Raw genomic sequence first — 23,012 nt, forward strand, 5'->3', positions numbered from 1 at the left:
GTAAGGTTGGTGCAATGATTTTTTTTGAGAGTATGTTTATTAAAGCTGGGGACAGGAAGGGTTTAAGATAGAAGTAGCAACAGGAGAGCCTAAAGTGGGGCTGTTTTGGCTCTCTGGAAATGTTACAGGAAAGAAATGAGCCTAGGCAGGGCTGCTTTAGCTCACTGGGAAGTCAGATAAAGGGGGAACCTGGAGAGAAGGTCCGGAAGTTAGCCGGGGAGGAGCTGTCGCTGCCCATTGCTCCCCTGGTTGCAAGTCTGTGGGGACCTTTAGAATTTAGGAGATGCACACCTGAGAGGGAAGAAGAGGGGGAAGGAAAAGCCACTGTCTCATGGGAGGGAGAGCGTGCCTAGCTGATTACTTATTGCAAGTCAGGAAGGGTCTGGCAAGCTCACTGGTATGGTGGGATCAGAAAGGCACCCGGGCTGAACGCCTGTGGTGGCATCTAGGTTCCAGTTTTGCTTGAATCCTAGAAGGATGGCTGTGAACACCATTTTGGAGGGGGCTGCCTGTTCTGGGATGGGGACGGGGTGGAACTTGGTCCCAGATATCCAGGGTCCTCCAGCCCTGCCCCCCCACTATCCCTTTTCCCAGGAGTCCGCATTGGTCTTTTCCAAACAGCCAGCTTCTGCTCTGCGTCGTTCCACACTTGTCACTCACCTGCGCACAGCCAATCAGCACCCACAGTTTGGGTTGCTAGGGAGAGGGGCGGTTACGTCCTGCTTGCGCAAACTCACAGGGAGGGGCGGGCCTGTAGGTGTGAGCAAGCCAATCGCGGCCTCGGCGTTTGGCGGTTGGAGAAGCAGTTACTCGCGCGCTCGCTTTCCCAAGATGGCTACCGCGAAAGATGGTTGTGGATTAGGAGAGTTGGCTGCGGGGACTGGGCGGCGGCTCCACTTAGGGATTCCTGAAGCCGTGTTTGTGGTAAGTCTCGTCATAGACATCTTGACCCGAGGTCACGATCCCTTCCTTCCTGGCCCATACCCTGGTGTCCACTGTTGGCGGGAATGATTGAGTTTAAGGACCTGGGAGAGAGAGCGCCATCCTCTCTTGCCCTCCGCGCCTGGATAGACTAAACTGGGCTGGGACCCGCCGGGGAAAACGCGGTCCCAGAAGGCCAGAGAAGAGAGGGGGCCTAGCGCGGGAGGACTGCCGATCGGGGTTCTGGGGGAGTGCCCCCCCCCCCCCCCCCGAACGCCAGGTTTTATCCGCTGCTCTCTGGGAAAGGCGAGGCAGTAAGAACCTTGAGACAACCTAAATGCTGGAGAGACCGGGAGATATATGGTGACTTAAGCTACAATGAATATGCAGAACATCTAGTGTTAAGTGTGAAAACAGGAATAGAAGCCTGGTGTGTTGAGGGAATGCAGCGTTCTGTTGCCATGGAGGACTGATAGAGACTGATTGGAAAGTCGGGTAGAGTGAGAATGGAAAGTCCTTGTGTGTTCTAAGAATTGAGGGTTTTTTCCAGTAGGCAATGGGCTGTCATTAGAAGGTGTCGAAATAAAGCCACAATATAATAGTATTTGGTTTTGAGTATATCATTCTTACAACTTAGTAATGGATCCTATTGAGTTGAGACAGGAGAGATGGAGTGCAATTTGGAGGCTTCACAAAACAGACTGACTGAAGTCCATACAAACAGAAACAAGTCGATTCTTTCATCCTTCTTCTTCCATTGGGCTATCCTAGAAATAGTATTTGAAAATATTTGAATAACAAGAGAAAATCTGAGAAACGCTTCCAGGCCAGTATTATCTGTCTTTCCCCACTCGGCTCTGGTTAAGCTACTATAAAATCTTAATGGAATTTTCTTGATCTTTTGGGATTTAATTTTGTAGTTATTTTCTTTAGTTGTTTTGTATTTTCTCCCCGAGTTGTTCCTTTTTTTTATTACAGTTGTCTCCTAGCTAATGGTAATAAGAGAATATTTGTTGAGTGCCAAGCATTTTCCTAATGCTTTTTCAGTAACTAGGGAAGGTGGTACTGTTATCCACATTTTGTAGGTGATGAAACTTGGCACAGAACCCTTGAGTAACTTGCCCCAAGCCACACAGGGTGTAAATGAGTTATTCAGGATTTTAACTTGGGTGATCTGTGAGCCTCCAGAGCCACTACTAACACAACATATTCTGCCACTGGGAGGAAAGAGACATTATCTCCTGGTCCTAGCACAGCGCCTGACATATAGTTTAAACTCAGAATTACCTGTCAAGTTGTATATCCGTAGTGTCTTAGATACTACATTGTTGTGCTCAGCTAGAGTTGGCTTTAAATATCTAATTCGGGAAGATAAACTATCTGAGGGCTTTGTAAAGTCTCATCTTAAAATGCATTTTTTTAAGAGTTAAAATTTCTACCAAGATGATATAGTAAGCTATCCAAATTTTACGTAATTATTTTTAAGTTCCTAAACTAGTGGGAATAGCATGGTATTGTAGGAAGAACATTGGCTTCTCAATACACCAGGGTTTGAATCCTGCCTCTACTTCCCAATTGCTGCTTAGTCTTGAGTATATTATTTTACTGCTTTGAGCTTCAGTTTCTTTAACTGAACTAGGGGTAAGGATACTTAGAGTTGCTGTGAGAAACAGAAAAACATGCTTTCAGTATTGCAAGTTGGTGCTTAATATACAGTTGTCCCTCAGTATCCATGGAGAATTGGTTCCAGGGCCCTCCCGCCCCCATATAAAATCTATGGATGCTCAAATCCCTTTTATAAAATGGCATAATATTTGTATTTAACTTACACACATGCACATTCTTCCAAACACTTGAAATCATCTCTAGATTACATGTAATAGCTAATACAATGAAATGATATGTAAATAGGTGTTGTATTGTTTAGGGAATATTGACAAGTAAAAAGGTCAGTACTTGGTCAGTGCAGATGCAACCACTGTAGGCCTAACTACATATCAACAACATAACATTTTTTTCCTAATATTTTCAAACTTCTGTTGGTTGAGGCCATGGATATGGAACACATGGAAGCAGAGGACTGACTGCATATTAGTTTCTGTGATGATTGGAGGTAGTATACCATAGTGGAGAAGTCAGATTTCACTCTTTTCCCATCCCCAGTGGTATAGTAATTTGTTTTCTTCTTCTAATTGAATTATCTCTTTCCCTGTTGTTTATTTGCTGACCTCTTCGTCTCTCAATCTCTAATTCAGACATGACCCCCCTATAGATTTTTCTGACCGCTACCCCAAGATGGAATTCTTAACATTTTCATTTGTTCTCTTAGCACATGGCATTATACACGTAGATTTAGCTAATGTTTGGCATGCAGTTATGAGCTGCCATATACTCTTCTAAGCATTTGGCACATGCTAACTCATTTAATCCCCTGGGAGGAAAAGGTAACTTTTCATCTTACAAAAGAGGAAATTGAGGAAAAGAGATTAAAGAACTTTCTTGAGGTCAACACATCCAGTATATGGTGAAACCAGGACTCAAACCAGGCAGCCCTGCCCTGTTCTATGCTTCTATACTTATTTCTCCACGATAGACGCTTCAGTTGCTAATAACATGTTCTGTGTACTAGAAACTGATTTATTTCTCTTTCTTGCAGTGACTCTTCTAGAAAGATGGCATCTCCCATTTTGCGTGCACAATTCGGCCATTGCCTCAGCTTCACCTCTTCAGTTTCTTTTACTGTATCTCTAGTTTGATGGCTCCACAATTCACTCCCTTGCTGTGTCTCTTTCTCTTCTAGCTTTGTTTTGCTAAGATTCTCTTGCATGCATAAAAATAATGATGTAGAGATGCCAGAAACCATAAGATGATTGAATTTAACGTACTTAAAATGAAGGACCAGTATGTAGTATACATTTTGAAAATGTTACTTGGCTTTACAGAATTTTGTTTTAATTTTTCCCGTACAAAAGAGTGTTCTGTTTGCTTTTAGGTTTACTTTATTTCAATAACTTGATACTTAAGGAGGTGTTGTGGCTTGCCTTGGGAACCTAAAGAGCATATTTAGCATAATTTCTATGGTTGTAACATGTTGAGTGAAAAATTTAAGTAATAAAATCAATACATTTGGCATATAATCTATTGAATTGTTTTGTGGCTAGGGCACATGACTAGACAATGTGTTTGCTGGTAATTTTCATAATAGTAAACCAGGGTCACATGGAGGATGTATTGTATAAAGCAGGCAAGGTCATCATTCTTTCCTTCCACATAAATAAGAATAAAAAGAGGAAGATGGAGGAAGAATAAATTAGCTACAAAGTGTATATGCACTCGCTGAAATGGTCTGTTTAAAATTACTTTTTTAGTTAAAAACAAGCTTTGGGAGAAACCAAGCTTTTTTTCTTTTATGTTTAAAAAGAGGGCTAAAGAAGAAAAAAAAATCAGATTAGAGGCATGAATTCTAAAATGTAAAATGTGTTATTTTTTATATTAAAGGAAGATGTGGATTCTTTCATGAAGCAGCCTGGGAATGAGACTGCAGATACGGTACTAAAGAAGCTGGATGAACAGTACCAGAAGTATAAGTTCATGGAACTGAACCTTGCCCAAAAGAAGAGGAGGTAAGTGTAGGAATCTCCATGCTTTAAAAAATTCATCTTGTATGACTTAAACTTTTAAAAAATCGATATGTTGAAATGATGATATTTTGGATGAAATAAAATATATTGTTAAAATTATTAAAAAAAAATAAAACATTGAAACATAATTTATGTACAGTAAAATGTCCAGATATTGAATGTTCAGTTTGATGAATTTTGACAAGTATATCCACTTCTGTAACCATTGCCCAGATCAATACATAGAACATGCCTAGTTACCCCAGGAGGGTCCCTCCCTACGCTTTCCGACCAACCCTTCTTACTCCCAGAGACAATCGCTGTTCAGATTATTTCACCAACAGTTAGTATTGTCTGTTCTTGAACTTTTGTATAAATGGAAGCACTTAGTAACTATTGTTTTGTGTCAGGTTTCTTATACTTAGTGTAATGCTTTTGAAAGTCGTCTATGGCCCTGGCCGGTTGGCTCAGCGGTAGAGCATCGGCTTGGTGTGCGGGGGACCCGGGTTCAATTCCCGGCCAGGGCACATAGGAGAAGCACCCATTTGCTTCTCCACTCCCCCCCCTCCTTCCTCTCTGTCTCTCTCTTCCCCTCCCGCACCCAAGGTTCCATTGGAGCAAAGATGGCCCAGGCGCTGGGGATGGCTCCTTGGCCTCTGCCCCAGGCGCTAGAGTGGCTCTGCTCTTGGCAGAGCGATGCCCCGGAGGGGCAGAGCATCGCCCCCTGGTGGGCATGCCGGGTGGATCCCGGTCGGGCGCATGCAGGAGTCTGTCTGACTGTCTCTCCCCATTTCCAGCTTCAGAAAAATACAAAAATAAATAAATAAAGTCATCTATGATGTGTGTATTAGTAATGTTCCATTTTATGTGGATGTACTGCAGTTTTTATCTGTTTGCCCATTAATGGACATTTGAGTTGTTTCCCTACTTGGTTTTAAGTCTTTGTGTGGACATGTGTTTTCATTTCTTCTGGAAAAATTACTTAGGGTTAGAATTACTGATTTGTATGGTAATAATATGTTCAATTTTACAAGAAGCTGCCAAAAGTCCTCCAACACTTGGCTCCCATAAATGAACACCTGTAGAGTAAACAAAAAGTCATACAGCTAACTCTAGTACTGTGGGATAGTAGGATACTCATTCCAGGTTTACATATGCTCTGGGCCGGAATGTGAGGGATAAAAATTGCAGTGTACACCTGCACCCTTCCTAATTAGGTGCAATTGATATAAATCAGTGAACAAAACAGACAGTCCCTGCCCATTACACCTGCTTTGCCTTCCTCCCCTAACTCCTTCCCCCCTTCCCTCTGGGATTTGCTGTCCTGTTACCTGTATCTCTGTGTTATGTATATATAATTTCACTAACCCCTTCACCTTCCTGATCCCATCCCCTCATCCCCCTTCCGTCTGCTCCCCACGACCCTGTCTCTGCCTCTGTTCCGTTCTTCAGTTCACCATGTTCATTAGATTGCACTGTAAGTGAGATCATATGATAATTGTCTTTCTCTGCCTGGCTTATTTCACTGACTCCTCAAAAATGTAATAGCCTACTATTGACTGGAAGCCTTACTGATAACATAATTGATTAGCACTATGTTTTGTGTGTTACATGTATTATATACTGTATTATAATAAAGTAAGCTAAAGATAAGAAAATATTAAAATCATAAACACACACACAGTATTTATTGAAAACCATATATACGTGGACCCACGCAAAATCCATGTATAAGTGGCCCTAGACGCTGGGAAGATAGGTGCTGGCCCTCAGCAGTCTCCCCTCCCCACTCCCACACCCAGGGGTGATGACGGTGAAGATAGCCAAGGGCAGAGGAACAGAAAGAAGGCCCTGTAGGCCAGTAACTTGGTTGGGGAGAAGGAGCATTTGTCCAGTGGCCATGCCCTAGATTTTAACACCAGCAACATTTTTCCATACCCCTCCAAACCAGAAAGTACTTAAATTACTAATATCACCCCAAAGTAAGTAATATCCCTCTGGCCAATTCTACTGTTTTTCTACCTTGTAGCAGTTAGTAGGTATTGTGATTCACCCAGGGCAATTTAGAAGGAGAAAAAACACCCAGAAAGTTCTCCGTTAGCCTACTCTTCTATTGAAGACTTGGTCCACTTCCTTTCTTTTTTTTTTTTATTTTTCTGAAGCTGGAAACGGGAAGAGACAGTCAGACAGACTCCCGCATGCGCCCGACCGGGATCCACCAGGGGCGACGCTCTGTCCCTCCGGGGCGTCACTCTGCTGCGACCAGAGCCACTCTAGCGCCTGGGGCAGAGGCCAAGGAGCCATCCCCAGCGCCCAGGCCAGCCTTGCTCCAATGGAGCCTCGCTGCGGGAGGGGAAGAGAGAGACAGAGAGGAAGGAGGAGGGGGGGTGGAGAAGCAAATGGGCGCCTCTCCTATGTGGCCTGGCCGGGAATCGAACCTGGGTCCCCCGCACGCCAGGCCGACGCTCTACCGCTGAGCCAACCGGCCAGGGCCGGTCCACTTCCTTTCTAAGCTACCTCACTCCCCTAGCCACTTCCAAGGCCTATAGATTTCTATTGTTCATATAAGAAAGACCACGAATTGACCCAAGTGTCCATTAGCAGGATAGTAGATAAGTTGTGTTATATTTGTAATTGTATATTATACAGCAGTGAAAATGAATTAACAAATCCTAGGAAATGAGTTTAAAAAGCAAACCCCCCCCCCCCCCAAAATGCAGACAGCGTGAAATCATTTGTATTAAGCTAAGAAACCAGTAAAGAATATTTTGTTTGGAGATACACGTAAATGTGATAGAACTATTAGATAAAGGATAAAAGGGGCTGTGAGTACAACCGTTCAGGAGAGTTGCTATCTCTTGTGGATAAAGGTGGGGAGGAATGTATTGCTTGGACATGTACAATGGCCTTGGGGATCTGGTTCTTAAGTTGGCTGAGGTTGCAGCTGCTTGATTCATTAATATGCCTCATACTTTATATATTACATGTAATATTTATACATAAAAATATATTATAGAGCCTGACCAGGTGGTGGTCCAGTGGATAGAGCGTCGGACTAGGACATGGAGGACCCAGGTTTGAGACCCCGAGCTCACCCGCTTGAGCCCAAGGTCGCTGGCTTGAGTAAGAGGTTACTCGTTCTGCTGTAGCACCCTGGCCAAGGCACATATGAGAAAGCAATCAATTAATCACTAAGGTGCTGCAACAAAGGATTGATGCTTCTCATCTCTCTCCCTTCCTGTCTGTCTGTCCCTATCTGTCCCTCTCTCTGTCTCTGTCACACACACACACACACACACACACAAAATATATATATATGTATGTATGTGTATATATATACTAGAAGTCATTCGCATGGCCAGAAAACTTGTTGTGTATCATATTTTACAAATGAATACATCTTTCTAGCATTTATATCAACATATACAAAAATAAGCAAAATTGACAGATCTACATTTATATTGAATTACAAAGAGTTTATAGAACAGTAGCCTTCAAACTAAGTCAAAAAGTTAATGCTCGGTGTGCTTTTAGATTAGTCATTATATTATATTACCAGATAATGGTACTATTTTTTTAAGCAGCAGGCTCACCAACATAATTCTTGCCAAGTTTAGTAGCATGGGGTATAATGAAGTTATCTCTGCTAGCTATCTACACACATTCTGTGACTTCCTTTTATGATGCATTAAGTTCATTTTCATTATATTTAAATTTTATTTACATACTGATCTCCAACAATATTTAGTTAAATATATTCTGAAAGAACCACAGTTTTGTTTTTGTAACTTTTGTCTATTTTATTATAAATTAATTTGATAGGAACTCCAGAACTATTTTTCGTATTTTCTCATGCAAAACACATTAAGACCTAATCATCATAAAAAATAATTATCATTAAAAAAAAGAGCTAAACTTAAGTGACCAAAAAGAAAAAAAGTTTTTTTCTTTTCTCTCTAAGTAACTTTGAGTGTTTTTAGCATATTTATTTCCTATTTTCTTGTTAGTGAGTTCGAGTTCATTTGTGAATAAGTTGCTAGTAGTTTATTTAAACCATTATTTTGTAATAGGCTTTATTTATTTTTTGGAATAGTTTTAAGTTCATAGTGAAATTGAGCAGAAGGTACAGAAATTTCCTCTAAACCCCCTGCCACCGAAACATGCAGAGCCTTCCGCCATTATTATCAGCATCCTCCACTAGAGTGGTGTATTTGTTAGAATTGATGAGCCAATATTGATATATTATTACTAACTAAAGCCCATAGTTTACCTTAGGGCAGGGGTCCCCAAACTACGGCCCATGGGCCACATGCGGCCCCCGAGGCCATTTATCCGGCCCCCGCCGCACTTCCGGAAGGGGCACCTCTTTCATTGGTGGTCAGTGAGAGGAGCATAGTTCCCATTGAAATACGGGTCAGTTTGTTGATTTAAATTTACTTGTTCTTTATTTTAAATATTGTATTTGTTCCCATTTTGTTTTTTTTTTTACTTTAAAATAAGATCTGTGCAGTGTGCATAGGGATTTGTTCATAGTTTTTTTTATAGTCTGGCCCTCCAACGGTCTGAGGGACAGTGAACTGGCCCCCTGTGTAAAAAGTTTGGGGACCCCTGCCTTAGGGTTTATGCTTTGTCTTTTGCATTCTATGAGTTTTGACAAATGTATGTATGATACCGTGTATCTGCCGTTATTAGTATCATACAGAGTAGTGTTTCACTGCCCTGAGAATTCTCTGTGCTCTGTCTATACATCTCTCCCTTTCTCCTCGCCTCTGGCAACCACAGATCCTGTTGTCTCCTGTAGTCCCTAGTTTTGTCTTTTCTAGCATGTCATGTAGTTGGAATCGTACACTATGTAGCCTGTTCAGATTGATTTCATTCAGTTAGTGATATGCATTTAAGTTTACTCCATGTCTTTTATGGGATGGATTATTCATTTCTTTTTGTGCTAATATTCCATTGTTGGATTTACCACAGTTTATTTATCTCTTCATCTACTGAAGAACATCTTGTTTGCTTCCAGGTTTTGGCAATTACGAATAAAGCTGCTGTAAGCATCTGTGTGCAGGTTTTGTGTTGACATAAGTATTTGACTCCTTTAGGTAGACACCAAAGGAGTGCGATTGCTGGATCTGATGGAAAGAGTATGTTTACTTTTCTAAGAAACTGCCAAATTGTCTTCCAAAGTGCACCATTTGGCATTGCCACCAGCAGGTGATGAGATCTTGTTGCTCTATGTCCTCATCAGGATGTGTTGTCAGTGCTCCAGATTTTGGCTATTCTGATAGGTGTATACTGGTATCTATTTCCTTGTTGTTTTGATTTCCCTGATGACATATTATGTGAAATATCTTTTCATATGCTTATTTTCAATCAGTGTATCTTTGGTGGTGTGATTGTTAAGGACCCTTTGGCCCATTTTTAAATCAAGTTTTTTGTTTTCTTATTGTTAAGTTTTAAGAGTTCTTTGTATGTTTGGGATAATAGTTTTTTTACGAGGTACGTCTTTTACAAAAATTTTCTTATAGTCTGTGGCTTGTCTTTTCATTCTCTTCACAGTGTTTTTTGCAGAGCAGAATTTTTTTTTTGTTTTTGTGACAGAGAGAGGGACAGATAGGGACAGACAGACAGGAAGGGAGAGAGATGAGAAGCATCAGTTCTTCGTTGAGGCACCTTATTTGTTCATTGATTGCTTTATCTTATGTGCCTTGCCTGGGGGGCTACAGCACAGCAAGTGACCCCTTGCTCAAGCCAGCGACCTTTGGGCTCCAGCCAGCGACCCCACTCTCAAGCCGGTGACCTCAGGGCTTTGAACCTGGGTCCTCTCTGTCTCAGTCTGACGCTCTATCTATTGTACTGCTGCCTGGTTAGACAGAAATTTTTAATTTTAATAAAGTCCAGCTTATCAATTATTTTTTTCATGGATTGTGTCATTGGTGTTTATCTAAAGATTCATCACCACACTCATGATCTTCTAGGTTGTCTCCTTTGTTATCTTCTAGGAGATTTATAGTTTTGCATTTTTACATTTAAGTCTGTGATTCATTTTGACATAATTTTTGTGGCGTGTATAAAGTCTGTGTCTAGATGCATTCTGTGTGTGTGTGTGTCCAGTTGTTCCAGGCTGGCAGTTCTGCTAGTAGCTATAATATAATTTACCTGTTGTGTATGATCTATCCCATCATATCCATCATCATTTTCTTAAATTTCTGTGTTTAAACTGATGAACCATTTATAATGTATTTATTTATTTATTTATTTATTTATTTATTTATTTATTTATTTATTATTTTTATTTTTCTGAAGCTGGAAACGGGGAGGCAGTCAGACAGACTCTTGCATGTGCCCAACCGGTATCCACCCGGCACGCCCACCAGGGGGCGACGCTCTGCCCATCCAGGGCATCGCTCTGTCTTGACCAGAGCCACTCTAGCGCCTGGGGCAGAGGCCAAAGAGCCATCCCCAGCGCCCGGGCCATCTTTTGTTCTAATGATGCCTCAGCTGCGGGAGGGGAAGAGAGAGACAGAGAGGAAGGGGAGGGGGAGGGGTGGAGAAGCAGATGGGCACCTCTCCTGTGTGCCCTGGCCGGGAATCGAACCCGGCACTCCTGCACGCCAGGCCGACGCTCCACCACTGAGCCAGAGCAGTTATTACCTAACTTGAAAATAAAATAGCATTTATCAACTTAAAAGTTAAAAATTACCCAAAGCTTAAAAGAGTCCTGAAGTTACACTTTTCATAATGTGTTTTACACATTCAGGTGGTACTGTACATTTCTTTGAGTGTGACAAGCACAAATACTGAGAAGTTGTCATTGTGCTTTGCTAGCATTTAGCTATCGTGATATATATGTTTGCCCTGAGCGTACTCACCAGGAGTATCTGCGTGCAGCACTGGATAGGGAGTTGGTGGTTTCCAGTGGTTTCTAATTTAGAATATAATATTTGAACGCATGTTATTTTTAAAATTAACCTATGTAAAATGCAGTTCTAATTAAATGTGGAACCTCTGAATCATCTCTGAAATATGGTTTGTTCTAGAAATGTTAAATAATGGTAGGGTGTTTGACAGAGAACGGGGCTTTGTATACAATAAACATTTTATAAATATTTGCTATAATATCTAAGTATTTTAACATTTATATCAAATATATTAGATATTTTAATAAACTTTATTAAATATCTTAAATATGAAATATCTTAATTACTTTATATTTGTAAATAGTCCTCAAGAACATATCAATAGAAAATGCAAAGCTTGTAAGACTGTGTCCTGATGTTTATTTTTACTGAAAAATACTAAGTTAACCTTTTTTCTTATTCACAGGCTGAAAGGTCAGATTCCTGAAATTAAGCAGACTTTAGAAATTCTAAAATACATGCAGAAGAAAAAAGTAAGTTCATTTTTGTTTTAAGTATGAGTGAACCAGGATGCTTCAGCCCAGGTGTGTTTCCTTGACTGGTTTCTGGTGTTTCATCTGTGTTGGAAGATCAGTCAGCCTTCTTGAACATATGAACTGATGATATGTACTGTGTGCCTCTGTGATAAACATGGTTTTCTGTCCTCCCCCCATCGGGTTTAATTCTAGGGCCCATACTTCTTGGATTATTTGTACTTATATGTAGTATTTACAAAACTTAAATGCAATTTTTTTTTTTGTATTTTTCTGAAGCTGGAAACGGGGAGAGACAGTCAGACAGACTCCCGCATGCGCCCGACCGGGATCCACCCGGCACACCCACCAGGGGCGACGCTCTGCCCCCTGGATGCTCTGCCCCTCCGGGGCGTCGCTCTGCCGCGACCAGAGCCACTCTAGCGCCTGGGGCAGAGGCCAAGGAGCCATCCCCAGCGCCCGGGCCATCTTTGCTCCAATGGAGCCTTGGCTGCGGGAGGGGAAGAGAGAGACAGAGAGGAAGGAGGAGGTGGGGGTGGAGAAGCAAATGGGTGCTTCTCCTATGTGCCCTGGCCGGGAATCGAACCCGGGACCTCTGCACGCCAGGCCGACGCTCTACCGCTGAGCCAACCGGCCTTAAATGCAATTTGAAATTATTTTAGATACAAAAAGATGTCTTATTTTGAGGTGGTAGCATCCAAGGTTTTTTGTTTTTGTTACTGTTCTCCCTAAAAATAAGGAATGAGTTTAAGACTCTACTATGGAACTGAAAAAAAAATCTTAGAAATTATGATTCATATTCTCATTTCACAGTTAAGGATACCATTACAGAGAGGTTACACTTAACCGGAGTCATGTAGCAAGTTACTGGCAGACCTGGATTTGAGAGTCTTCTGAGTTTAAGTAAAAGTAGTCTATAAAGATTAAATTTCATAAGGATATTATACTTCAAATACTGTATTATATGTGTGAATATATGTGACTTGTTGTTTGACTAGTAGAATAACTGTATTTCCAGTACAGCATTTTATGTGGCGAACTTGGTGAGAGAACGTCAGAAAACTGGTTGGCTGGGCCTGAAGCCCTGATGACGTAATAATAATGGCTAACTGTGTAATCCGTCCTCTGTACCAGGCACTGGCATGCGTGTGTGTCAGCTCTACTTGTGACGGCCTTCAGAGATGTAGGGACTCTTCCTACCTTTTATAGATGAGGAACCTGAGAGTGGTTCAGGGCCATGCTGAATTTACCCAGGTAGTATGCAGTTGGGCCATAGTCCATGTCCCTCCTTGTCCAGCCATTAGGTTCCAAACATTTATTCTTTTACCACTCTTCTTAGTTTGCAGGACGGCACTGTTTTAAATGGCTTGGGGTCAGCTGTGAACTCTCTCCTTTACAACCTTGGTATTAAACTCGCCTGTTCACAGTCCTGTCCTTTTTCTGAAGGAGTCCACCAGTTTGCTGGAGACCAGATTCTTACTGGCAGATAACCTGTATTGCAGAGCTTCAGTTCCTCCTACTGACAAAGTGTGTCTGTGGTTGGGGGTAAGTAAATGGAGCAGCCACAGCTTCCTCGGCTGACGTACGTTTTCCCCAGCACAGCAGTGCTGTTTGAGCTGTATAAATGCTTCTCTCCCTCTGACTGCTGAAGGAAGGGGTGGAATTCAAGTGGTCCATATTAGAAACTGTCTGAAATTAGGAGTGTGATGAAGATTGCTGCAAAAACATGCTCAAGTCTCTCCCCTCCAAAAAAAACTGACCAAAACTCAACTTCCCTTCAACTAATTCTTTACTGTTACATGTAACAGAAGGAAGAGAGCAATGGAAGTAAAATGGAAGGTACTTCTGATCCTCAGAGAAGTATTTCTTCCCAATGAGTTCTAGAAAGCTATCTCTACCTTAAGGGGGAAAAGATTATTACAAGAAACCTTGAGGTTGTATTCCACTTTTTAAACTATATATTTCAATTTTTGATGATTTCATAGACCTTTGTCTTTGATTTTTCCTGTCTTACTCCTCTCCATCTCATAACCAAGCCATTCCTGACTGTCCAGCTAGCTGTCCATAGGTCTTATTACCCCAGGCAGGTTCCCATACAGAGTAGGAAGTCAAGTGTACTGCTCCCAGCTCTCGCCACCGGGAGGACTTCCTCTTGCTGGTGTTCTATAGACTCACCCCTGAAAGACATTCTGGTGCTGTGACAGCTGTGCAGATTGGTACACAGAAACTCACTTCTCTATCCCTTAGTTCCTCCTCCTGATTTTTGTTAGTTGTAATATTTTCAGAGTTTGTACATTTAATTCTATACCATAATTCCCATACTTGTTTAGCTTTAGTTCTTTAAGTGAAACAGCTATTAACCCAGTTGCTCAAATCCTAGGGTCATTCACTTTGGTTTCTCTTTCCTTCCACCCACATTCCATCAGCATATGGGCCGTCAGCAGATGGGGATAAGATGATCTCATAAATTAGACTGGAACAGGGAGCTCTCTTAGAAGAATTATGGCTGGAGCCCATCTCACACCAGGATGAATGCCACATGGATCACTTCCATGAAATTCTGATACCATCAAAATTTAGGCCAAGTCATAGATGACTTATTTAGTTACCCTGGAATAAGAGTGTGTTTGTTTTAATTTTTTTTTCATTTTTTTTTTTTTTCATTTTTTCATTTTTCTGAAGCTGGAAACAGGGAGAGACAGTCAGACAGACTCCCGCATGCGCCCGACCGGGATCCACCCGGCACGCCCACCATGGGGCGGCGCTCTGCCCACCAGGGGGCGATGCTCTGCCCATCCATATTGCGACCAGAGCCACTCTAGCGCCTGGGGCAGAGGCCGAGGAGCCATCCCCAGCGCCCGGGCCATCTTTGCTCCAATGGAGCCTTGGCTGCAGGAGGGGAAGAGAGAGACAGAGAGGAAAGCGCGGCGGAGGGGTGGAGAAGCAAATGGGCGCTTCTCCTGTGTGCCCTGGCCAGGAATCGAACCCGGGTCCTCCGCACGCTAGGCCGACGCTCTACCGCTGAGCCAACCGGCCAGGGCCTGTTTTAATTTTTTGTTGTTAGTTTTTTGTTGGGTTTTTTTTTTTTTGGCCACAAAAGACAGAACTCATAACTAAATCAAAAGACAAAGAACAGGAAAAAACATTTTTAACTCATTGCAGCAAAGGACTAATATAATAGGTGTGCGGGGTGACTTGGAGTTGTGTTTTGGGCATGTCAGTCTTGAGATCGTGAAGTAGAGAGGCTGATAAGGCAGTATTTGAGGAATGAGTCAGCTAAGGAGAAATACTTGGCACAGGAATGATTTATGTTTTTTGACACAAAGTGTGTTTAAATGTATTCTATATTTTCTTTTTAGGAGTAGCCAAAAATGCAGAAATTTTCTGGAAAAAAAAAAACACAAGTTGATTCTGAGGAATGAGATTGTGGGTCTGGGATTTGAGAAACATGTATTTTTTTTTTTTAAGGTGAGAGGATGGGAGATAGTGAGGGAGACTCCTGCATGCACCCTGACTGAGATCCACCCGGCAACCCCTGTCTGAGACTGATGCTTCATTATTGAGCTAATTTTAGTGCCTGAGACCAATGCGCCCAGACTGACTGAGCCATCCTCAGTGCCTGGGGCCGTGATGGAACCAATGGAGCCACTGTCTGTGGGAGGGGAAGAGGAAGAGAAGGGGGAAAAGGAGGAAGGAGAAGCAGATGGTTGCTTTTCCTTTGTGCCCTGACTGGGAATTGAACCTAGGACATCCATATGCTAGGCCGACACTCTTACTTCTACTGAGCCACTGGCCAGGGCCAATATGTACTTTTCATTGAATCCCTTTTTTGTCCTATCAGAATTTTTATACAGCTTTCTAATCATGGATTGAGCTATTCAGTCAGTAAGTATTTTTGTAGCTCCTACTTTATGCCAGACACTTCTATGTTGTCTCCTTTGATCCTTACATTAATCCTTTGAGTAATTTTTAAATTCCATTTGTGAGGTGCGGAAAGTGGTTCAGGAAACGCTTGGTGGTAAGTCAAGTAATAGGAGTTCAGAAGTGAAAAGGTATGGTTCCCACCTCCAAAGTGCATGCATTCCCAAGTGTTGGCAGTCACGGCAGCTCATCAGAATTCTAGACACAGTCACCTGGCTTTTACCCCTAGCATCTGTTGCAAGCAGGAAGGGGACAGTAAAAGCTACTGGATCAAGTATAAATGTATTTCAAGACTTTTAAATTATTATGTATTAAGCTCAGAAACAACTATTTAAATGGATTCAAATATAATACTATTTAGTGTCGTGATGGAGTTAGTAGAAAGATAGGATTTGGTATCTACACATACTGGTTTTACCCTAATTGCCCCATTTTCGTATAGCTATGCAAGCATAAACAGCCTGCCCTCTCTGAACCTCTTTCTTAACTCTAAAGATGAAGGTAACTTGCCTCACCAGGGTTGTTAGGAAGAGTAAATAATATAGTGTATGTAAATATATTCTGTAACCCAGGGGTCAGTAAACTTTTATAAGAAGCCAGAGAGGAAATAGTTTTGGTTTTGCAGACCACTCGGTCTCTGTCACAACTACTGAACTCTGCCTCTGTGGCATGAAAGCATGAGTGAGTGAAGAGTAGCTGGGTCCCAGTAAAACTTAAGACAGAAGGCAGCGAGCTGCATTTTGCCCAAAGGTTTTAGTTTGCCCAACCCCGGCTCTAACCTATAAAGCACTATATGAATGTTTAGTAATTGTCATGACTTTCTCTCTTCAGGCTAATGTAATGCTTGAATATGATATTGATGAAGCTCAGGCATTGTTGGAAAAGAATTTATCTACTGCCACAAAGAATCTTGATTCTCTCGAGGAAGACCTTGACTTTCTTCGAGATCAATTTACTACCACGGAAGTCAGTATCCTTTCTTTAAAAAGAAAACAAAAGGAGGAAATGATAAAGATGTTTTTAACGTTCTTATATTGGCTTAATGAGAAGAGTGTCCTTATTCTCAATGCCAGTCAGTTTTACCTCATGCCTATGACTTCTTTCTGCCCTGGCCCTCCCCCAGTGCTCGCCAGATTCCAGATGGTCTCCATCAGTTATTCTCACACCCCTTCTCTAAAGTGCCACACCCCTTGCATTTCCTCACATTGGTCCTCCTGCCTGGAAGGATTTACTCCTGTTTACCTGGGTTACTTTTTATCCTTCCTGTTTGAGCACAAGCATCAGAACATTTCTGAACCTTTTCTAACCCATTCAGGGCATTTCGTCTTCCTGTGCGTATTTAGCATTTGCATGTAGTTCTGTGTTTTCCATGTCCCACGAGAGCTCTTCAGGTGTAGAAGCTGTACTTTCTCTCTATTCTGCACAGCACGTAGGACATGGCAGGTGTTGAGTGCGTGGGTGAGGGAAGGCAGGCCTATTTGAGGCCTAGAGTGGTGCTGGTGTGTAACTGGTAATGTAACGACTTCATCCAGAGGAAAAAACCTATACAATTCTTAGAAGGTAACATAAGAGAAAACCTAAATGACCTTGAGTATGATGAAGACTTTGGATACAACACCAAAGTCACGATCCACAAAAGAAGTAATTGATATGTGGGGGCCTATGCTTATGGAAAGGAGAAGATGTAGGTACTTAATAAATTGAGTGAATGTCCTGATAAATCAAAGGGAAGGGGAAAGATAAAATTATTGATAAATAAATTGTATTAATTTACATATTACCTATCAGGATACGGTTTGAACATTCTCTGAAGTTTCATGGATGAGGGTCTGTATTTAAAACTGTTGACAGTGTCAAGCACACATTTGTTAAATATAATACCATAGTTGGTTATATATGCTAAACAGTTGTTGAGGCCTTGTCTTCGTTTTGGTGGAATTTAGTTCCAAGTATTTTCTTAGCAAATTGATAGAGTAAGATGGCTCGCAACACTGCTTGTCATCAGTATTATTGTGTGTGTGATTTGTCTTTGATGAATACTTAGTCATTGCATGTTATCGTTCAAATTTTATTTGCATTTTCTTTGACAGTCCTTTCAGATATGGCCAGGGTTTATAATTGGGACGTAAAAAGAAGAAACAAAGATGATGCTGCCAAGAATAAAGCATAATGCTGGCAGTTAAAAGTATGGTTCTATGGTTCAGTTTTCCAAACATGTCCTTTTAAATACTCCAAAGTTTATCTTTAAAGGTTGATATAATTTTGAGTGATTTTTTTTTAGCAGTAAGAAGGATAGTTAAAAGTTTAAAAAAAAAGATAAACACAATTTTATTTATTTATGAAAACAAAATGAGTTTCAAATATTTTATGGAACTAGCAGTATTTTTTTTTTTTGTATTTCCAACATAGTAAATGCTACTTACATGTTGTTGTTGTTTTTTTTCATAACAAAAGTCTTAGTTGAAATGGCTGAAAATTAATGTATGCTATGCAGGATGAATCCTGCGACACGAGCACAGTTTACTTTTTCTTTATTAGCTGATGTTACTCTCACTTGATGTAGCTAAGCCAGTTTAGAGGTAGGAAAAAGGCGGTTTGAGTATTTGCAAACTTGCTTTTCTTTAGTACACATGGGGCTTCCTAGTCCTCTGTTGCTGTTATAATATTCTGTACTTTTCAGGAAATGGTTATTTACCTTCCTAAACTTGAAGAGGGCTATAGAGACAACACTTTTTCTTATCCCCTGGAAGTGCACAGTGTCTTTGCAATGCCAACATAGGAAAATTTCAGCCAACACGAACTAACAATCTCACCTACTCAAAACTCCAAGCTAAGGTGATTTTGTATTTCTTAGGAATTCTCCACAACAGCTGAACAGGAATATTAAGATAAATATATATATCTGCAATGGTTGAAAAGATTTGTGAATTTTTTTTTTATTCATGATAAAACCTTATAGAGATAGAAAATCTCCAAGGAAAGCCATTGCTACAGGGCTAGTATTAGATGATGCAGATTCTTGTGAAAACACAAATGCATTATTTCATCTTCATGTAGTAAAAAGTATACTTGTACAATGTTTTGTACCTGTATTTCATGACAATAAAACGGTGAAGTTGAACCTGGAATGGCATCGTTTCATGTTGTTATTTCTAAAGTTCACATGGGTCTTTTTACATATTTGTAGTTTATTTACTTGTACATATAACTTGCATGTCCCTTGACCTTATGTTTGTAGAAAAAAACCATAAAATCTCTTTGGAAGGAATGCAGATAAGCAGATAATTGAGAATTTAAATATAAGAAGATACCAAAGTTCCTTGAGTCAGTTTTTCTTTTATAATTTTTAGTTTCCCATGTTTTAGAATTTGAGATTTCTAAACATCTTGAGATGCTACTTCTCCCCAAACTTTACTATGGTAAGTACATTGGTACAAAATGCCTTTGGTAATACGAATATAGGAATGATTTGCATAGGTCTTTATTTTTTTAGTTTACATCTGTGGAAATTGAAATATTGATTTTTAGGTATCCAGGAATATGGAGAGATACAGCTCTTTAGAAATGGGAATAAAAGAGCAAAAATTAAGTTAATTATTCAGCAAATATATATATAAATACCCAGTATATTTTAGGAATGATGTTAAGCTCTGTTAATTAAGTAAAAGATACTTAAATTCTTTCTCAGCCAGATCATTTCTCTTAAATGGTTTACATTTTCACAATAACATAACTAACCAATATGACTGGACATATTTTCAAACTAATATTAGTATAATATGCCTAGAGAGGATATGAGAAAAAAAATGACTACAATACTTGATTCTGGGTAACAAATGTGTTGGAAATGCAACTGAAATTGAACTTTTTCCATTAGAAAATACGTTCATTTGAGAAAATTTAGAAAATGGGGGAAAAGATTTTAAGTTTACCTTGTCGTCTTTCTTAACATTATCTTCCATTTCTTTTTCTACAACACATAGGTTTTTAGAAAACATAATTAAAGTATTTTTCCTGTGTAATTTCTGTTCTTAACATGGAATTTGCTTAATATATAGTATTATTATATTAACATCATTTTACTGGTTTTATAGTAGTAGCATATTGGGTGATAAGCTGTCATTCATAGTTACACATTTGGGTGGTTTTGAATTTTCTTTCTCTATTATAAGTAGCAATTCAGTCTACATTTTTACATAAGGCTTTTTCTTATATTTAGGATTTTTTTCCTGAGACCAGATTACCAAAAACTTAATTGTGGAATTAACAATTATAGCATTTTATTTTCAGGGGTTAATAAGGTTTTGTCAGAAGCAACAGCAGGGGCTAGGAAAGCACAGTTCATTGTCCCCACCGTCCCTTCCCTCCTCTGCCATACAGACACTGGGGGCTGCGGAGGGAAGGACCTGATCCAAGGCTGCATAGCTGGAAGGAGGCCCGGATCCAGCTCCTGCGGGGATTCCCCTCTGGACCATTATACCTTCCTCCTTTATTTATAACTAAATTGATTAAAACTTTAATGAGCCCTGGCCGGTCGGCTCAGCGGTAGAGCATCGGCCTGGTGTGCAGGGGACCCGGGTACGATTTCCGGCCAGGGCACATAGGAGAAGCGCCCATTTGCTTCTCCACCCCCCCTCCTTCCTCTCTGTCTCTCTCTTCCCCTCCCGCAGCCAAGGCTCCATTGGAGCAAAGATGGCCCGGGCGCTGGGGATGGCTCTTTGGCCTCTGCCCCAGGCGCTAGAGTGGCTCTGGTCGCGGCAGAGCGACGCCCCCTGGTGGGCAGAGCTTCGCCCCTGGTGGGCGTGCCGGGTGGATCCCGGTCGGGCGCATGCGGGAGTCTGTCTGACTGTCTCTCCCCGTTTCCAGCTTCAGAAAAATACAAAAAAAAAAAAATAATAAAATAAAATAAAACTTTAATGAATGCTTTTCTTTGTACGTTTTCTATTTTCTATTCTAAATTTCAGTGATACCGTAAGGCAATGGTCCCCAAACTTTTTTGGGCCACGGACTGGTTTAATGTCAGAAAATACTTTCATGGACCGGCCTTTGGGGTGGGACGGATAAATGTATCACGTGACAGACAAGCGGCAAGAGTGAGTCTTAGACAGATGTAACAGACGGAATCTGGTCATTTTTTAAAAATAAAACATCGTTCAGACTTAAATATAAATAAAATGGAAATAATGTAGTTATTTATTCTTTCTCTGCGGACCGGTACCAAATGGCTCATGGACCGGTACCGGTCTGCGGCCCGGGAGTTGGGGACCACTGCTGTAAGGGACTTAAACCATTTATTAAAGGTTTGTCTTGATTAGTGCTAATCCCATACCCTTTTGATAGCCGTGTTTATGCCTATTTGGTACTAAAGTGGAATTGTGTCATCTGTGAAGACGCTGTAACAAATGCATATGTAACACCCATCACAGCTGGCATTGGGTTCAACTACGCATTTAAACTCCCAAGACTGTAGGATGGGCCATGTCTGACACCAGTTTACCCTGAAGGACACAAGACAGGCAAGACAGCATGCCAGAGGCCAGCTTTAGGCACGGTTCTGTGGGAATTCTTGCAGTGGTCCATACAGACTACACAGATGGGTGTAGGAAATCCCTGGTTTAGAAGCCCTAAGGGACCACTATCTCTTGTAACAGTACCCTGCACATAGAATTCCCACATCCTGACCAGGGACAGGTCCCAGGAACAATAGGTTCACTGCACTTGGGAAGCCAAAGCTGTGACTCCCAGCAGGTATTTACGACCACTCACAGCCTTCCCAGCTCTCAGCTTGCACACAAGGTAACACCCAGTGCATTTTGCCAGAATCAAGCTCACCTGGTCACACGGCACATAGTCCACCTTCATCAGGTTCCCAGGGGAACCGAACTAGAAAGCTGATCCAAGGTCAGGCTGTCGCCTTGAAAAGAGAAAGGGGTTTGGAACACCTGTCACAGCCTGTTGACTCTTGCATAACCATGGCCTAGTTTTTGACAATGACTTACTTCCTTTTCCAGTTCCTTTGATATAAGGCCCATTAGCTAATAATTGCTTCTGAAAAAAAATTTTTTTAAAGGGCCGGGTGGAAGCATTTCTGTCTGTGTTACGTTGAAAGTAAGGCATCAGCTGGGAAGTCCAAGTAGCTAGTCTCCAAAATTTTATAATTATACAATGGATTGGAGAGCTTTTTTCTTGACCCAAAAACCTAGTGGTGCCGTAAATTCAGTGAGATTAATTATGATGTCATTGCAGAGTGACTTCGATTTGTGGCCAAAATGATAAAATTTCTCATTTCCCCACTTTTTGATATTTTATGACAACCAGCATCATAAAAGAGATGAACCTGCTAATTAGCCATATTTTCTATATATTAATATATTATGTGCCTAGAGAGTACTGCTTAAATGACCAGTTAGTTGTAAGGAAGCAGTTTGAGAGTAGAAGTGTTGGTTAATGTATTATGTGCACAGAGCTGCTTTTCTTGTTCTGTTACTAGCAGAAGATGTCCCAGGGTTCTATCTGCACATGGAAACTCAGGTGTGGATTGTGCCTCAAAGTTTAATTAAAGAACTCCCTTTTATTTGTGTCTTTTGTCTGATGTCAGATTTAGTTATAGCCATGTTAAACAAAAAGTATGGACGCAGTGTGTACAGTATATTTGAGCAGTTTATAACAGATCATGCCTGTTGGCCATGGTTTTCAAATAACTATGTTTAGTCAATTGTGTGACAGCTCTATTTGCCTTTTGGGGATACTTTATTTGGAGGTAAACTATGACCAAACAGTAATTTCCTTTTAGATTTTTTTCTTACTGAATTTATTGGGGTAACACTGGCTAGCAACATTATACAGGTTTCGGGTGCACAATTCCACAACACATCATCAGTACACTATATTATGTGTTCACCACCCCAAGTCGTGTCCGCCACCATTTATCCCCCCTCTACCCTCTTCCACAGACCCCCCTACTTTCCCTTGGCAATTACCACACTATTGTTCATGTTCACAATCCAAAGAAACCCGAAACACTAATTTGAAAGAGTATGTGCACCCCTATGTTCATTGCAGTGTTATTTATAATAACCAAGATTTGGAAGCAGCCCAAGTGCCCATCAGTGAATGAATGGAAAAAAACGCTATGGTATATTTACACAAGGGAATACTAT

The 23,012-nt window shown here is 41.0% G+C and overlaps 1 protein-coding gene across 1 annotated transcript; it reads left to right on the top strand.

Annotated features, from left to right (window-relative positions):
- The first annotated feature begins 779 nt into the window (after positions 1–779).
- On the top strand, positions 780–18,980 carry VBP1 (VHL binding protein 1). Its single transcript, XM_066357146.1, has 6 exons — positions 780–924; positions 4,420–4,544; positions 11,865–11,931; positions 13,378–13,476; positions 16,684–16,822; positions 17,952–18,980. The coding sequence occupies exons 1-6, from the start codon at positions 832–834 to the stop codon at positions 18,020–18,022; spliced, it is 594 nt and encodes a 197-aa protein (XP_066213243.1). The 5' UTR covers positions 780–831; the 3' UTR covers positions 18,023–18,980.
- The last annotated feature ends 4,032 nt before the right edge of the window (positions 18,981–23,012 follow it).

Source organism: Saccopteryx leptura, chromosome X, assembly GCF_036850995.1.
Source record: "Saccopteryx leptura isolate mSacLep1 chromosome X, mSacLep1_pri_phased_curated, whole genome shotgun sequence".
In the NCBI taxonomy this organism is placed as follows: Eukaryota; Metazoa; Chordata; class Mammalia; order Chiroptera; family Emballonuridae; genus Saccopteryx; species Saccopteryx leptura.

What these genes read in the sequence shown, in the direction of transcription:
- VBP1 (XM_066357146.1), top strand. Translation starts at nt 832, where the DNA reads ATGGCTACCGCGAAAGATGGTTGTGGATTAGGAGAGTTGGCTGCGGGG. An exon ending in CTTGCCCAAAAGAAGAGGAG is followed by an intron (nt 4,545 to 11,864) that starts GTAAGTGTAGGA and finishes TCTTATTCACAG; the next exon opens with GCTGAAAGGTCAGATTCCTG. An exon ending in AAGTGTGTCTGTGGTTGGGG is followed by an intron (nt 13,477 to 16,683) that starts GTAAGTAAATGG and finishes TTCTCTCTTCAG; the next exon opens with GCTAATGTAATGCTTGAATA.